The sequence below is a fragment of the Gouania willdenowi genome, chromosome 9 (genome assembly GCF_900634775.1).
Source record: "Gouania willdenowi chromosome 9, fGouWil2.1, whole genome shotgun sequence".
Classification (NCBI taxonomy): domain Eukaryota; kingdom Metazoa; phylum Chordata; class Actinopteri; order Blenniiformes; family Gobiesocidae; genus Gouania; species Gouania willdenowi.
In genome coordinates this window covers 18,012,027-18,031,461 of record NC_041052.1, presented here as the reverse complement: position 1 = coordinate 18,031,461, position 19,435 = coordinate 18,012,027, and the positions used below count along the sequence as shown (strand labels likewise).

At 36.9% G+C, this 19,435-nt stretch overlaps 1 protein-coding gene across 1 annotated transcript; it reads left to right on the top strand.

Moving 5' to 3' along the window:
* The first annotated feature begins 16,717 nt into the window (after positions 1-16,717).
* Positions 16,718-18,730, top strand: LOC114469481 (piggyBac transposable element-derived protein 4-like). The gene has a single exon (XM_028457024.1). It carries the CDS (start codon positions 16,718-16,720, stop codon positions 18,728-18,730), a length of 2,013 nt encoding a protein of 670 aa, XP_028312825.1.
* The last annotated feature ends 705 nt before the right edge of the window (positions 18,731-19,435 follow it).

The window sequence follows — 19,435 nt, the reverse complement described above, 5'->3', positions numbered from 1 at the left end:
TGGTGGGGTGTGTTGAGTCCTCGGCTCATTGGGGCTTTCTCGGGTGGGTATGTGGGGGGCGGTGACAGCCTCTCGGCTTGGGATCTAGGGGGTGTCTGGGGGCCTGCTGGGTCGTGGGGGGGTGCCCTGGGGCTCCTTGGCCCCCGCTCTTTCTGCTGGCTTGGCTGCCTCTTTGGGCCTGGGGTGGTGCCTGGGTTTGCAGAAGCAGTTCTTGCACATACATTAGTCATGGATGCACTAGCACACCTTGGGCTGTGCAGGGATTAAAGTCGTACTGGGCTTAACCTTAGACACTTTGATCCCAAGTACCTGTTCACTCTCTCACTTTAAAGCAGTCAGCTCCTCTCCACCCTTTCCATTGTCCTACCCTGACTCCATCTTCCCTGTTCCCTTCCCCCTCACCTAGGTGTAGCACTGCCCTCTCTTTTTATATTCTCCCTTTAATAAAGTAGTTCTTACCCTTCCTTAGGGAGGGCTGGTGATGGTCACAATTATGCGATAATAAAATAAATAAATGAATTCCTTTATTTCATTGCAATAACAAAACATACACTGCTGTCTTTAAAATATTGCACGTCTTGTAGTGTTGACCTTTGACAGCATGTGCAGACAAAGTGAAAATAAATAAATAAAGTCAAATAAAATTATGTTCTCAATTACTAAAGTTCAAATACAGTTAATCAACAATTACTGAGTTGAAATAAATATATTTTATGGTGGTCAGTATCAATCAATCAATCAATCAATCTTTTATTTGTATAGCGCCAAATAATAACCAATGGTATCTCAAGACACTTTACAGTAGAGCAGTCTTAAGGATGGACTCTTCATTTTATGGATTCACACATATGCATATATACGTATATACACATACATATGTATCCCACACCCAACATGAATTCATCATGGCGGCAAGGAAAACCTTCTGTTAAGCAGCAGGAACCTTGTGTGGATCCCATCCACGTTATGCTGTGTTGGGTGTGTATACCAATTTATTTATTTATTTATTTTAAATGGTGACATGATCCTCACGAGAACTGACAAAGTAGTGTGAAAAGTTGATCTGAAACATATTTTGATAAATTTTAACTACATGTATGTAAGTCATAGAACTGTAACATGGTTCCACAGGTTTGAGTTTGATGAAATTGTAATTGACAGTTGTTTCTCATGTAATTGACTAATTACAATTATGAAGTCAATTATCTGAAGTCACTTACTATTCCATTATGATTACAACATTTTTCAATTACAATTATAAATTACGCCATAATTGTAGTTAATTATCAATTACGCGATTACATTTATAATTGAACCCAACTCTGGGTGGCAGTATGATTTAGTTTATATGCATGAAAGTATACGCGACAAGTGCCCCCCACACCCCCAAAGGGTGTAAGACAAAAATCGATTGCGATAATTTACAGCGAGATTCAAAAAATGTCCAAATCGATATTTTCCAATCATGATTTTTAACGGGGAAAAAAGACAACAAAAACTTTCATTTGTGCTAACATATGCATAGCATGTAAACACCTGTGCACTAGTAACACGTACTGGGCACTTTTATTGGCGTTTGTGAATAAGAATTTTAAAACTTAACAAAATCAGCATCTGTTGTAAACTTTTTTTGTAAAATGTGATTTGACAGTTTGATAAACGTTGCACTTTTTTGATATTGGTCCTTGAATTACAGTTAGTTACTAAATAAAAACAAATTGTATTCAATATTTTTACCTGTAAAGGTGAAATTTGTAACTTTTGAGATTGCAATTAATCATGATATATATTGTATTGTATTGTTTAGGATATGCAAATCGTGAATCGTATCGTATTGTCGGATTCATGGCAACGTACACCCCTAACACACACTTTGATAAGTGCGCTCCCATCCAAACAACATTTTAACACAATGGGTCAAAAACATAACTTTTATTGGAAAGGTTGAAAAGAATGAGACAATTTTTTTTTTGTCAAAACTCTTCAAAATAAGATGAAATGTGTAATCAAATATTTTTAGAAGTGTAATAATAATGTAATGCCAAACTTTTTTCATATTTTTCATCCTAATAATTCATCCTTTCCTTAAGAAAAATATATAGTAACCACTCTTAATGTGAATTGTGAAAGCTTTTATTTAAAAATGAATATTTATTTATTTTATTTTTTTTTAAAAAAAATAATATTTTCACTCATTGAAAAAAAGGAACTTGTTAATATTTATATCACCATAATAAGAGATGGAAATAGCTAAGTGTGAAAAAAACGCTGGTTCACATTCACTGCACCTTTGATTTTTGCTTTGATTTATTATGACTTCATTACACAAGCATAGCTTACATTATCACAGTGATCATTTCCTCTCATGTGATCAAACAACAGCAGTGCAGTGATCATTTGGATGCCACCCTAATGGTGCAGTCATGAGTTGCATGTGCACAGACATCAGCAGGCGCACCCTGACACAATAACACATGACTGCTGTGGTTGGGCACAGTTTGCGGCCAAAGCAGACGAGCCAAGCGGCTTGCAGTCATTAATATGCAATTTGTGTCCGAAGCTTATTTAAGGCTCGCACTCATGGGTGTAACCTTCAGTAGAAAAATAATCACCACAATGACCTTGAGCCATGTCAGAGGCTGCATCCCAAAAAAAAAGAGACAGTTTTCTCATTAACAGATACAGTAAGTCCATGTTTTTCAACCTTGGGGTCGTGACCCCATGTGGCCTGGAATTTAAATGGGGTTGCATGAGATTTCTAGCTATTCATCAACATTAGTTACTGATTGAAAATGTATTTTTAAAATGTAATGTTCTTTTTTTCAGATTGCAACATAACACCCAATTTAAATTTTATAGTATTTTATTCTATACATTCACTTTTTCAAACATAAATCCAGTTAAAATAATAATAATAATAATAATAATAATAATAATAATAATAATAATAATAAAAAAATACAGTCACACGACCCTGAAAAGAAGCATGCATGATGGAAAATGGTAGATAAATAATACAGTATAAAAACATTTTGTCACTTTGTGCACTAATCCTGGCTACTCTGTATTTTGTTGCACAGCATATATAGCAAAAATTATCAAAAACTAATTTTAGTGTGTGTGTGTCTGTGTGGGGGGGGGCGTGGGGTCCAAAAAAGGTTGCAGTAAGGTGTGCAGAGGGCCTGAAACCTAAAGAGTAGTTTTCTCATTCAATCCTAATTTGTGGTGAAATGATCACCACAAATGGTCATAAAAAACAGAAGTTCAGACATTTAGCTGAAAAAAACCCACATAGCTTTACTTTTATTAATGAGGTAAACAACAACACCAACATCTTCTGCTTTATTTTCCTTTCAAAACAAAATCCAGGACTAATCTTACAACTCCTGTAACGTCCACTGATTTAGAGCTCCAGAGAAAAGCTTTGACATTGAATCTTTCTATGTTTTTTGTTTGTTTTTGGGGGTGTTTTGCTCCTTGTTTCAAATGTCGACCTTGTTCCTGTATTACAGTCATTGTTATGAATACATATTTACATAAACTTGTTCCACTGCTGGTATTTTGGAGTTGCAGCAACAAGAGGATTAGCATTAATAGACTATCAACTAGTGATACCCGATAAAATGAAGTATCGGATATCGGCCAATATAACTGATGTAATAACAGGGTTCCTTGATTAAACCACAGGTAGAGGTGTGACTAAGCACCTCCATCTAGTGTGTGCGGAGCAGACTGCAGGAGGGCGTGGACATCAACTGACGTCAGAGGCCGTCAACAATCTAAATGTAGAATTAGTCATTGAATGTATGGATTTCAAAATGGTTTGATAAATTATTTATATATATATATCTTTGACACAGAATGCTTGGATCTAGTTAATGTGTTAAAAAATATATAAAATGTATGTATGTAAGTAGAAATAGTAAAAAAAAATTGTCATGAATACATTTGACATGTTTTACAGAACGTAAGTTGAAGTATTTTTCTAGTTTTGCATGAAAGTTTCAGGCTTTATTCTCTATTTTAATTCCACTGCAGAAACTAGATGATCTCTGCAATTAGGTGCAGGGGATCAATACCGCTGATGCAGCCAAATTAGTTGTAAAACATCAGATTATTGAATATCTACTAAAAAAAAAAAAAAAAAAAAAAAAGTCCAATATCGTGCATCCCTACTATAAATCTTGGTAAAATACAATTTAGGACGCCATTTTACAATCCATTCGTTTGTTGTTCTATTCTGTTCTGTACATTCTTATCTTGTACTGTACGCGGATGTGAAATAAGCTAAACAAATGAAATTGCCTTTCCTTGCTCTCGTGCTGTACTTTTTACTTTTATATCACATTGAGTTTTACTGGCAGAGTAAATTACCTTTGCATTGATTTTGCAAGAAGCTCAAGCTGAACAATGCTAAACACTTTGGTACGTTTTGAAATCCAAACAAACAGATTTACTAATATATCTCCTGTTCCTCAAACATCGTCACAGTGTTCATCTTTAAGGAGGAAAAAAGATCCATGGCCAGTGGCTTACACACACACACACACACACACACACGAGATAAATAGTTGTCCTAAGTTAAGTCTGACCTGACCTTATTAGTATATCTAGTTTGTTTGACACAACCACCTGCCACAGAGTGCACAATGAGCCTTTTTGACACTTGTGTCCAACACGTGTCCATTGTGAGCCTGGGAACACGTCTCCCTCTAAGGTGCAGATCACACTCATTTATAATTGTGTTTAACACCAATGGGAATTTTTATTTAAAATACATTTAAAGCTGATCAATTTCAAGGAGTCAAATGATTATCAAATGAAGCTTGAGTTTCCATGACATGTTTAGAAAAATGTGTTGTCTATAATACACTTTATGTTAAATGAGAGGACTAAACTTAAGATTTATCATGAATAAGAAATATAAGTTCTTAAAGGATATGTAAACTCACTAAAGGTCATTAACACAGATAAACCTGAGCCTAGACAGCGTGGAATTCCTAAACAAAAAGATGGCAAAGATCGCATCTTTTTCCTAAACTAAGATATCAAAATACTCGGTAAGTATTGAAGAACGACTGTTCAGATCATGTACATTGAGTAAGTGGCGTACAGTATTGCCAATTTTAGGGTTCATCAGCAAAAAAAATGAGTGCAACAGCAACCTTTTGCAAAATTTAGCCACAAACCACGTTTAAAAAACGTATGTGAATTATTTTAATGTTACTGTTGATCATATTTACAGTAATGTGTGAGAAATTTGTGATATTTATTTTCTCATAAAATATAACGTCAGTGTAAATGTTAAATTTAAATTGAATGTTTAATCTAAATCTAAAGGGTAAATATAAAATCTAATAATGAATGTTAAATATACATGTTGAATCTAAACGCTAAATGTTAAATCTAAATGTCAAGGGTGAAACTAAATATTTAGCTAATATGCTAATTCACCAGAATGAGCTTTTATGCTTGTACTCTGGTGAATTTGCATATTAGCTAAATTTTTAGTGTTACTGGTGACATTTAGATTCAACATTTATATTTATATTTAGCAGTTATATTTATACTTCACATTTAATATTTAGATTTAGTTTTTTTTTTTTTTTTTTGTAAACTTTATTTGTCCCCGGGAGGCAATTTAAATCTCTGCATTTAACCCCTAGGTTCCCAAAGTGGGGTGCGTGTACCCCCAGGAGGTACACAATAGCACTACAGGGCGTACTTGAGAAAGAGAGAGTAGAAAATGAACTAATAAAGTGTCAGTCTTGGTCCCACCCCTAGAAATAAATCTATTCAGGAGCCAACCTTGGGGTCGGGACCCCATGTGGGGTCATCTGGAGTTTAAATAGGGTCGCCCGAAATTTCTGAAAAACTTAAATCGATTTTTAAATTTTTTAAGTATTATTCTTTCAAAAAAAAAAATTTAAACAATTGTAAACAACTGTATTTCTATACTTTTACTTTGTAAAATATAAATCTAGTTAAAATCAAATGCAGTAAAAAAAAAAAAAAATGATCAAAAACTTCTGGGTTGGCAGAAATTCTTGATTTGAAACTTGGGTCACATTCCAAAAAAGGTTGGGAACCACTGCACTCAATACTGTTTCTTTACAGTTATTTACAAAATGAGATTCTTTAAAATGTGCGTTATCACTCATTTGCGCCATCATTATGCTCTATAGTTGTTTTTAAATAGTTTTCTGAGCAAAGGGTGATATTTGAACCAGTGACTCTCCGATTACAAGCTTGCTTCCTTAACCACTAGGTCACCACTGCCACCCCCCCCCCCCCCCCCCCCCCCCCTTTTTTTTTTTTTTTTACATTCACATTATATTTTAACGAGAAAAGAAATATCATACATTCCTCAAATATTGGTGTAAATCATGTCAAAAGTAACATTAAAAAAAAAATCCTACATGTTTTTTTAAACGTGATTTGTTGCTAAATGTTGCAAAAACTTGCTGTTTATTTTAACATGCGCAACTTTACAATCAGCGCCTCATACTGGAAAAGCTGTTATTCTGTCACCGAACTCAATCACATGTTAAACACCTAAACTACAGACAGTCTGATATGATTTGGTTTCTTTGTTTGGGGTTTGTTCTTTTTTACCACTGATTTATAAAGTCTATGCACTATGTCCCCCTGCAGTAGTTTTGCATTCACTTCATCAGCTATTTTTCATCGCACGAGGTGCCAATATTTGTACATCCTTACATTTGGTTTCCAAAATATATAATAGCAGTACAATATATAGAATTAGGGCTGAAGCAATTGAGAAAGTGTGTGTTTTTGTCTCTCTGAGATAAGCAGTGTTTTTCAGATGTGGCAGCTGAGCGATACAAAGACTCCTCTGTCCTCTCAGACATGACTCAGACTGAGACGTAGTGATGGTGTCTCATGGAGCGAGGCCTACACGCTCCAAGCTATGACTTCATTACACCAACAGCACAAAAACAATCTGTATCTTCATTTTAGCCATTTACACAATACCTTTGCAAACTACCAAAACTGTCTTTATCTTCTATTTTATTTGTGTGAGTGTGGTGCTTTTTTTTTTTTGCAAACAGTTTCAAACAACACACTTTGATAAATCCCATATAAACTCCCATTCACAACGCTCTTACAAACCAAACCTAACACTGCTCTTGTGCTAATTTGAAGTTATTTGAATTTTAGCAGTTATTATATACAGTATATATGTATGTATGTCCAAATAACAACACTGATGTAGAAGCTTAAAAGAAGCATAGGTGGCATATGGAGGTAGAGTTTGTGTATTTATTATTCAATCAAACAAACACTTTTCAATAAAAAAAAAAAAAATCATTTTAATTAACAAAAAAACACACATTTTCAATCAAAAACAATATTTTTAATCAACGAAGAAAAGAAAAAAAGTCTTCAAATGCAATTTCTTGGGTCTCAAATATGTTTTTGCATTTTAACACTTTTTTTCTTTGATTGAAATTATTTATTTTTGATTGAAGTGCACTTTTTTATTGGAGTGATGTTTTTTTTATTTATTTTTTTTAATGAAAAATGTTTTTTGATTGAATATTAAAGACATAAATCTACCTCCATAGGTTCGTTTCTCGCTTACGACAAGAACCTTGCATGAGTTTGGCTCTTTATGCACACCTGGGATCTTTCTGTGTGCATTCTGCATGTGTTTTCTGTGTTTACTGCAGTTTATGCCACAATAGCAGTGAGTGGGTGAACGGGATTGTTAGTCCCTATAAAAGTGCTTTATTTGTGAATTTATAATTAAGGTAAATGCACAAAATGACTCCAAAAACACACAAAATGATATAAGGAATGCACAAAAATGGCTTTGAAAACAAAAAATGACAACACAAACACACAAAATAAAATAAGAAAATACACAAAATGATAAGGAATGCACAAAAATGACTTTAAAAGCATATATACTGTATATATATATGTATATAGCGAACAAAACTAAATAAAAAATATACAAAATGATGACTCCAAAATAAACAAAATGACATCAAAAACATACAAAAAGAGAGAAAATATACAAAATTATCACAAAAAAACACAAAAATTACTTAAAAAAAACCAAACAAACAAATCAACAAAAAACATACAAAAAGGAGAGAAATGATGTAAAATTACACAAAAATTACTTTGAAAAAACAAACCAATCAACAAAAAACAACTTTTTACACACTGAAAAGGAAACAAGGGGATCATTGGTGCAACACACACTAACAATAACAGTCACATGCTTTCAATTCGACATCTTTTACACTTCTGACAAATGAGTGAAGTTGTCTCTCTTGATTTATGGAGAGGTCAGGAAATACTTAGTGCTCAACCCAAACACTTGCATGGGGGCAAATGGTTTCCTCACTTTAAATATACCTTTTTTTCCCTTTTGCGTTTGCTGAAGGCCTGAGAATGTTTGAGTTCAGATACACAAGATACTCATCATCACTCACTCCTTTTTTTTTTTCCTTTCTTTTTAAAAAAAAAGAAAAGAAAAGAAAAGAAGACATCTGTTGTCTTCAAAAGACTGACGAAATTGCAACAAAATGAGAATCTTTAACTTTTCAAACTCAATTTATTGTTCTCAGAAACACGAGTACAGTAAATGCCACATGGACCACTGATGTGATTCAGAAATGAGCGTATTTGGTGAGCGGCGTTGTGACTTGTGGGAAAGGGTTGTGATTGTGCAACAGGCGACATACGCATGGATCACGTCACACGCCCCATCGTTCTGTTGACCTATAGTGATGTGTGCTTCAGCAGGCGCTAACAAGCTCCATATGTGGCCACTTCCTTCCTCCACTCACTGATGCAGGGACGTCGTATTCACAGGCTGCAGGGTTTATTACACAGAGGGAAAGAAAAGGACTTCAAAAAGCTGAAAGTCGAACTCACTTAAAGCATTGGTCGTGACTTTGTATCAAAGTAAAACATTGGATCAGTGCTTTTAAAGGAGTCGATCAACAACACATGTGACACATAAACATAAAAAACAACCCTCGCGTATCATAGAGTTATATACCATAGAGTGCATAGATTTGGGCTAGTCAGGGGTTTTTAAGGTATGGTTCAGGACCCCGAAGTCAATGCTTTTGCCTTTGCAAAAAAACTTTAATAAAAAGATACTTTGAAGAGGATTTACTGTATTTAGCTGTGTATTGATTATTTGCACCTCTATCAGTAGGTGGCAATCAACATAATGTATATATATATTTTTTTTTTCCGTTTTAAGCCTATTTCTAATCAAATGCGGTCAAGAGCACAAAAGTAGAAGTATCAATTCCTCAAAATACAATTAGCCTACCAGAAAACACATAAAAGTTAAATAAAACTCATTTTTCAAAACTTTCTGTTCTTTGCGGCCCGTTACCAAACGATCCATGGACCGGTGCCAGTCTGCAGCCCGGTGGTTGGGGACCATTTTATTACAGTGTATAATAGAGATATTTTACAACTGAATTTAAATCTATAGATATCTGTAATGTCTCAGGATCAAACCATCTTTTTATGATTTCTCCACAGTAGAAATTTGTAAAACTGCTGATACAACAATCCAACACCAAATGACTCAATATTCTCACTCACTTATAAGTGACTTATTATTATATTGTGAGTAAAAAATAAAAATGGAGAGGATGGATAAATTACATCTATGTATTCTGGGAGACTAAACCAAAGAGGTGATTTAGCGCTAATACAACAGAGCCAACAGTGGAGAAAAACTGGAGGCCAATAAAAAGCACTGTCAACTGTTCTTCATAATGAACAGTAATTAGATCACAGAGCTGTTTCAGAGCACAGTTTTCCATTAATGAAAACAAGGAGTGATTTATTGATTTACATTGGCACGTTTCATGTTTCCCCTGTATTTATTAAAGAGGAAACATCTTTGCAGACATCTTCTGCTCAGTGTAAACAAAACACTCACATCCTATAAATTTAAATCATGGCCTTTTTTTTTTGGACAAAAACTCCTTGTAATGTCACAAAGAACAAATGTGCTTTTAAATCAAATTTAACATTTGACCATATGTGACTTTGGGTCATAATTAAAAGATAAGGATCTCTTTTAGAAGCTACAGTATTATAATGAGCCTCCTTTGAAGGCTTTATCCTGCTAGAAACAGGGAACACTTCAGCCATCTGGGAGCAGCTCAATGTAGAGCTAAGGCTCCTCATATCGCAGGAGTCTCTCAAGTAGCTTAGGAATATATCTGTATGGTGTTGGTTTCACTAGTACAACTGCAACACCATGTGGATTAAAGGTACATGGATGGATGGATGGATGGATGGAAAGTCAATAACCAAGCTAAATGTATTTCTAGATGTACAGATTAATGAGGGGATTCTTGGGTAGATACGTTGGTGAGAAAGTCTCCCAAACCACAGCTTTTTGGGCCCTCCTGTACGGGGCGCCCATTGTAAAGTTGCACATTCTAAAATAAACAGCAACATTGTGCAACAATTAGCAACAAACCACGTTTAAAAAAACATGTTAATTTTTTTCTTACTTTTGACGAGATTTATAGCATGTATTTGTGAAATTTGTGTTATTTTTGTATCTCGTAAAAATATAATGCCAATGTAAAATCTAAATGTTAAATCTAAACATTATACGTAAATATAACTGTTAAATCTAAATCTGTTATTTTGGTACTTCCGGTGAATTTGCATATTAGCTAAATATTTTGTTTCACCCATGACATTTAGATTCAACATCTAGATCTAACATTTAACATTTACATTTACATTTACATTTAACATTTAGCATTTAGATTTAACATGTAGATTTATATGTAACATTTAGCTTTTACATTTAGCTTTTACATTTAGCTTTTACATTTAGCTTTTACATTTAGATTTATATGTAACATTTAGATTAATATTTAATATCTAATATTTAAATTTAGATTTAACATTTAGATTTTATACTAAATATTTAGATTTAGATTTAACATTTAGATTTAACATTTAGATTTAACATTTAGATTTAACATTTAGATTTAATACTTAACATTTAGATTTAGATTTAAAATTTAGATGTAACATTTAGATGTAACATTTAGATGTAACATTTAGATGTAACATTTAGATGTAACATTTAGATTTAACAATTCGATTAAAATTTAATTTTAAAATGTAATATTTATATTTAACATTTATTTTTTATATTTAACATTTAGATTTAGATTTAACATTTAGATTTAACATTTAGATGTATCATTTAGATGTAACATTTAGATGTAACATTTAGATGTAACATTTAGATGTAACATTTAGATTTATATGTAACATTTTGATTTAACATTTCGATTAAAATTTAATTTTAAAATGTAATATATATTTAACATTTTTTATATATTTTAACATTTAGATTTAATATTTAATTATTAGATTTATCATTGACATATTTTCACGAGAAAAAAACATCACAAGTATTGATGTAAATGTGGTCAAAAGTAACTTTTTAAAATGTGGTTTGTTAATAAATGCTGTTTGTTTTAGCATGTATAACTTTCCAATCGGCGCCCCATATTACTGGTCTGCAGAGGCCTTCATTTATCAAAGATGAGAGACAGCATGAGAGTTTGTGACTGAGCAGTACAGCTCATAGACACACATGATGGATCAGTGATGATGGATCCTTGTGATCTCTCTGACAGATCAGCAACTGGAGCTCAAAGAAGGTCAAGAAAATCATGATTGTACAGGATATCCCTGCCTTGTACACATACTGTACATCTCGACTTTCTGGGAAGCATATATTGCTTTTCTGGTGATAATGCAATTGCCAGTGGTTAGTGTTTGGTGTCCATTGTGCAACACATTGAAAACATGAAAGTAAAAAGGAATAAACGTCAATAAAACTAGTTGAGCCGTGTATAAAACTGAGCTGACTCACTCTGGCCAAATTCTGTCCACCCTGATTTTTCATGAGGTAATGATAAAGAACACATGGTCAAATGACACAGAAATAGGTCAGACCCTTTTGGACGTCAGAGAATTAAACACAAAACAGAACAACAGAGAGAAAACTTTGGCATAGTCATAGGCTCATTCTCTTAACCTGCTCTGTCTTTCTATGCCATCTAGTGGTTTGACATAAAACATGAAAACCTGATGGAAACCTGATCTACTGTAGATACAGACTGCAACTAGACTTGTATATATATATATATATATATATATATATACACACACCAGAGGAAAGATGTAGGACAAGTCATACATTTCACCTTATAAAGCTACATGTTGTGGTTTCATCCCTGCAGAACCAGAACTATTAAATAATAAGCTTGATTATAGGGATGGAGGATATTATCGGCCCACCGATATCATCAGTCAATATTTGCCATAACATGTTGGTTGGCAACCGTATTGATTTTGCCACCAATGTTGAACAACATATGTATGTATATATCTTCATTGGTTAATATCAGAAATTAAGCGTTGGAAAATATTGGCATATCAGCAAATGGATAATATCAAACATCTCTACTTCATTATAAGGATATTTATTTAATATTCCAAAAATCACTGTGTCAATTTAACCCTACAGTAAATGAAGTTCCTGACAGGAATAAAAGCTATTAAATGAATGAACTGCTTGTAATGTATTAATAATAGAACCTTGCTGAGTGGACACTTCTCCCTTAGCACCAGAAAACAGCAGGTGAGTGTTTCTCAAGGTCGATGCCACGCGTCACATGTTTGTCCAGGTAGTTCAGATTTGTACTTGTGGTCAAAAATCGTGCACAACAAAAGATCGTCCGTCAAAGAAACTATATTTGATGTCCTAAAGGCCCCAAGATAATATATTATGATACCAATAAAGAAGAGATGTTTTAGTTTTCCATGTTACGACTGCAGTAGTTTCTCCATCCACCAGGAATACCTCAGTAAAGGAGCTGCAGGAGAAAACAAAAGCTACTGACTGCAAGTGATTGCTTTGATTCAGATAACATCAGCTGATCATGATGATGATGATGATGATGATGATGATGATGAAGGTACTTAGAGGAAGGTCACAATATGATTATTATGGCAGTCATTGCTGGACACAACACAGCAGGCACTGTGAGGGAACGACACAGATAAGACATGGTTTGACTTCAGCAGGAGCTGCAGTGGCTGCACCATTTTAGCTGTTGGATACACACACACACACACACACACACACACTACACGTATACACACGCACACACAGAGAAAGAGTCTGAGAGAGCCTGAAAGGAAGCCATCTCTGATCTCTTCCACAAGGAAGGAAATTATGTGAGTTGAGAATGCCGCACAAACTCACATCCCCACACGCACACACACACACACACAAACACACACACACGAAACGCCTGAGCCTCCATTGGTTGACATCTCTCCTCCCCACAGAGTCTCTGAGGGATCTGCTGCAGTGCTGTGCTCCAGGGGCCTGGAAACGCTGGAGTTGGTGCTAGACTTTTTTTTTTTTTTTTTTTTTCTCCCTTTCTTCTATTTTTGGGCTGAATTCCACTGTTAGCACAGCTTCCAGTCTACTCTGTAGGTAGAAACAGGGAGGCATTTCCTTGGCAATATCACACCAAGAGACAACAATTCGTGACAAACTTGTGAGGACTGGGGCATAACTGGTGGCTGTATGTTGACCAGTGCTCAGCCATGTAGAGCCAGGCCAGAACTTCAAGAATTTAGGGAGGAAATAACCCTTCCTGCACTGCAGCCCTTCCCCCAATACCAGAAGACACTGTTTAACTAGTCTTCTCCCAAACAAACAGGGAACATAAGCAGTGGTGGAACTAGATTTGTCAGCCATGTTTAGAGTCCCTATAAATAATAAACATATGAATTCATCTTACTGCAACATTATTTTATTGTGATGTTGCCACATTGCTTGCTTTTTCCAAATATCTTCTCATGACAGTACAGCATCACACAATGAAACAATTGGAGATATGTGCTAAGCTGTAATGATTGATAGCTTAGATTTAAGAAGGACTTCACGACACATGGCAGACTTACTGCATATACTCTACGAGCATCGTTCACCTCCACTTAGTCTGTCAATCACCAGGCCAGGGTCAATGGCACCATGAGGCATGCAGTCATGTCCCCAAGGTGACCAAGACCTTCAGATAGAATTTCTCCGCAGGACAACTATTGCAGTCTACAAAGCAGGCCTTTATGTGGAAGTGGCAATAAGAAACATGTTTTATAGTAAGTCTTGTTTGCAGTTTTCCAATAAGCCAACATGGCCTGTGATACCAAATACCAAACCCTGTGTTGGCAGCATCGTTCTGTGTGGATGCTTTTATTTTTTAGGAAAAGAGAGGCTGGTTATTCAGTGGGAGAATGGATGGAGTTAGATAGAAGACATTATGGAGGCTATTGGATAAGCTGTTATTGAGACTGGGGTCAAGGTTCACTTTCCAGCAGGACAACAACTCTAAACATTTAACCAAAACTAGAATGGAGTGGTTCAAATGAAAGAATATTTCAGTTTTAGAACAGCCAAGTCAAAGTTCAGACCACAATATAATTGGAAAATCTTTCGCAAAGACACAAAGATGGCTGTTCACATTCTCTCCTGCTGGGATTGCAGCTCAAGACAGTAAAACAATAGAAAATAAAAACCCACAACAAAATGTGCTGTATTTGTTTATAATTCCCCAATGTCAAAAAAGGTGTTTCCCCACCGTTCTGGCTTTGAGAACCATCATCAATGTGACTCAGCTCAAATAAAAAGTTTCAATTCAAAACATTTTTCAATAAAAAAAAGGCAATATAAATAACAAATAAACTAACAAAAGAAAAAAAAAATACTTTAACTTAATAACTAAAAGGTTTGCCTTAGGGACACAAGGGAGGCAGATGGTTTTATTCATAGGCTCCAAAACTTTAAAAAAAAAAAAAAAAAAGAAAAAATTATGCTTAATAACAAGACAATAAATCATCCCTAATAAAGCTGATGTTTTCTTGGGTTGCCAGATGTGGGTTTTTCTCTTAAAGTCAAAAAGAATGACGACAATTTTAGGTTCAGTGAGGTTAGTATATTTGAGCAAGGATTCTACAAGATGATCTGTTAGATTTATAGTGTAGTTAGTAGACATGTGAAACTGAGGGCCAGGGGGCCACATGCATGTAGCCTTTGGCCAAAAACACACAAAATGACAAAACAACAACAACAACAAAAAAATCTTTATTTTTAAAAAACACACAAGGACAACAAAAATTATAGGATTATTTTTTTGACCAAAAAAAAGTACACAATAATGTCTCTAAAAACACAATTTGACCACAATTTACTTAAAATGACAAGTAAATATACAAAACAAAAACAAAATATAACAGAAAACTATGTAAAATGACAACATAATACACAAAATGGCCAAAAAAGCGTGACAATGCAAAACAACACAAATAAACAAAAATACACAAAATGAAAACCAAAAAAAAAAAAACAATACAAAATGACAGAAAAAGGTACAAATTCATTTCAACTCAATTCAATTTTATTTCTATAGTGCAAATTACAACAAGGTCATCTCGAAGCGCTTAACAAAAAATAAATAAATGAAAAATTGACAACAAAAACACACGTCTTTGTTATTTCCGGCATTAATGCTCATATTGCTCATTATTCTAAATGCTGACATGAATGTTGATAATTTGTCACTTAGTTTACACAATCACATTTTTGTTGCCCCCACTGTAATAAAAGTTGCTGGACCCTGATGTAGTCAGTTTTTATTTTAACATGGAACAGACTGGTTTTTTATTATTATTATTTTAATCATTCCAGATAATCTAAAAAATAAGAAATCTTTCATAGAATCATATACATGCCCTATTGCCCCATAGAGAAATTTCCATTTTTGCAAGAGCAGCTAATCTAATCTGTCTAATATTAAGTGAAATGAGTGACATATGGACAACACTATTAAGCTGAGCAAACAGTCTGCAGGGAAAAGGAATCAAACACAGAGTATCTGCCCACATTCATAAAATAGAGGGAGGTCCCTAATTCCACAATAGCCTATAGGGCTTCAGATTCATGTAGGAACCTGTCAGAGGGAAGAAGCATGTTTATGAATGAACAAACTGCTGCTCAGCTCTCACTTCACTGTGTGTAGTCTGACAGGGAGCAGTGCGGGCATCATGCTGTGTGCGTCTTTACGCAATTCTACCCACACAATCAGAAAGTACACGTTTTGTTTTGTTTTTTTACTGGTATGAGTAAAACATCTGTGCAGAGAATGAAAAAGCTGGTATATATTAAGTGATGTGTTGAGGAGCTGTTTGAACTTTGTGATAGACTGTGATTTAGGGATGTTTTGGGGGGTTCTGAGAGTTTCCAAGTCCTCAGAAATGGGTGTCCTGTTTGAATGCCAGCGGGCATTAGAGCAGTGAGCGGCCATCTGCCAGCCTAGAGAACTACTAGCCACCCCACCAGCTGCAGTCGCAAAAACGCCCTACAAAGCAGGACATGCATGCAGCTTCTGACGTCTGCGGCCACACTGCGCTACAAAGCCCAGAAAAGCCCAGCAGCGGAAACAATGAGACTCGGGCTTCCAGACGCCGCATAGGGTCCGCGAACCAGCACCTTATAGAGCTCAGATCAGCTCATTTCAGATGAACACTTAGCGCGATCGTCTTTCCAAGGTGGAAAATATACATAGAGACTCATGCAGGGGCACTTTAATACCCCGACATGGCGACGGCAAGAAAAGAGAGAGAGCTTTTTACTATTTTGGAAACTAACGCGGACGCAGAGAGCGCAGCGGTGTGCGGGGGCCACGATCACCCGGTGAATCTTTCAGCCGATGTGAAATGGTTTGAGATTCCGTATAAAAAGCCGGACTCGGATGAGGAAGAGGAGGGGGATGAGGAAGGAGAGGACGGGCTGGCTGCAGCCGAGGCGGAGGCTGCGGACGCGGCCAGGCTGATCGCAGGAGGCGGGTGTAACATCATCCTGGTCACGGGTGAAACTAACGGGATCAAACACGACGAGGACGCTGAGTACGCGGAGGATTGTTATTATTCCACCTCCACCAACTGCTCGGACACCACCTCCAATGATTCGGACGTGGACTTCTCCGACCTGGAGGAGGAGGAGGAGCGCAGGAGGTGCTGGAGCTTTGAGGAGGACTCGGTAGAGGACTGCTCCGCTCCGGACTTCTGGGGCGAACCGGATCAGGTGATCTCCATCGAGCCCTTCACAGCTGTCTGCGGCCCCCAGCACTCACTGGGGGACGCTGCTGATACCCGTGACTATTTCCGGATACTCTTTCCAGATTCACTTTTTGAACACATGGTAGAACAAACAAACAACTACGCCCTCTATCGGCAAAGGAGGGCAGGGAAGTCCGACCCCCACTGGCACCCTACAGATGTCAGAGAGATGAAGGCGTATATGGGCCTGAATATTCTGATGGGCATCAACCAGCTTCCAGACACAGGCATGTACTGGGCCAGTGATATTTTTATAGGCAACGCAGGCTTTAAGAAGACAATGACTGCCAGACGCTTTGAGAAACTCACCCAGTATCTGCAGCTGTGTGACCGAGACTCTGAACCTCTGCGTGGGGAACGTGGCTATGATGGCCTCTTTAAAATCAGGCCTCTTCTTGATGTGGTGGAGAACACAATGTGGGATGCGTACATGCCCAACCGCACTTTGACTATAGACAAGTGCTCCATTGTGACAAAGAGCAGGTTCTCCTCTGCCCAGCACATGTCCTCCAAACCCTTGAGGAAGGGTCTGAAAGTGTGGATGCTGTGTGACTCCCGCTCAGGCTACTGCCACCGGACCAAGATCCACGTGGGCAGGCCCAGTGAGGACGAGGCAGCAGCCTGCCTGGCCTACACAGTGGTGACCTCTCTGCTGCGGGGCCTGGAGGGCCAGTACCATCATCTCTTTATGGACAGCTTCTTCACCTCAGTGCCTCTCCTCCAGAGGCTTCTGAGACAGGGTCTCTACGCCTGTGGACCAACTCTGCCCAGACGTAAAGGTTACCCAGAGGTCCTCCGCCCTCGCAGCGTTGGCAAGCTTTCCCTGGGTGAGTTCTACCAATGCCAGCGTGGCAACCTGGTAGCAACGGTCACACAGGATGTCAAGATGATGAGCTGCCTCTCTACCAACTCTGCTCCAGGGATAGTTGGGATCAGTCCAGGCAGGCAGCAGCATGAGGCCGAGGGCGAGAGTGAGAACGACAGCATGGACTCCACAACTTTGACCTTCGGTGTCCCTCGACCTTTGCCCCTGCTGTTGTACCAAGACAACAGGAGAGGGGTGGACTTGTGCGACCAGCTGAGAGAGTGTTACCAGGTTGGCCGTCCGTGCAAGAAGTGGTGGCGCTATTTTCTATGGTTCTACGTCAACCTGTGCATAGTTAACGCCTATATAATACTTAAAGAGAGCAGGGCAGGCACACCTCCGACAGGTTTTAATGGTAAGCAGTTCACTCAGCGACACTTCCGCGTGCGCCTGGCACAGCAGCTGATTGGTGATTACCAAGGGGCGAGGGGCATGGAGCGGGCCGCACGCAAGAGACACGCAGACTCACCCATTGAGTACGGACACCGGCTGGAGCGCATGTCTGAGCGCTCCCGTCGCTGCAGAAACTGCACTAACAAAGGACTGCGACATGAAAGTGTGTTTGGGTGCAAGATATGCAACGTCCACCTGTGCAGGGGAGGCTGCTTCTCTGAGTTTCATAAATAAAACTGAACTCTTTTGCTTTTTATATTCCTAGTGTCATGAAAACTTGTATTAGGGACTTTTAATAGGATGAAACAAATATTATTCCAAAGGCTACCACTATAAGTGCACAATACAGTCATAGGTTTGATGTAGATCTAGTTTTAGGCTAGCAGTGTTATTGCACGTTATAGAAAGTTTCTGAAGAATGGTTGATTATTTCAAGTTGTATAGAATGTGTTGGCAATTTGCCTCCTGTAACAATAAGGAAAATACCATGTGTCACTTTATATACATTTCAAATACTGTCAAGATTTTTTAAATATTCAAAGATGAAGTTGAAACTTTTCTGCACTCACAATTGATCAGAAAACGTTTACAATGGGAAGTTTATCTTACTCATTTTCCAAAATAAAAGCTTGAATAAGAAACAAAACTGACCAATTCTCTTTCTTTTTTGTAAAGCCTAAAAATCATACGTAGATAATGATAATTTATCAATGTTTTTCTTGAGTTTTGTCTTCTAATAATCGTACAAATTTAAAAGTTATTTGATGATTTCCAGCCTTTGCTAAACGCTCCTCAACCCCCATTAGAAGGTGAACACCAGAGGTGGACAACTTCTATCACAGCGGGGGCCACAAAAATGTGTTAGTTTAATCGAAGGGCCACATTATCAACATTGATGTCAACATTTAGAATAATAACCAATCTGAGCTTTAATAATAA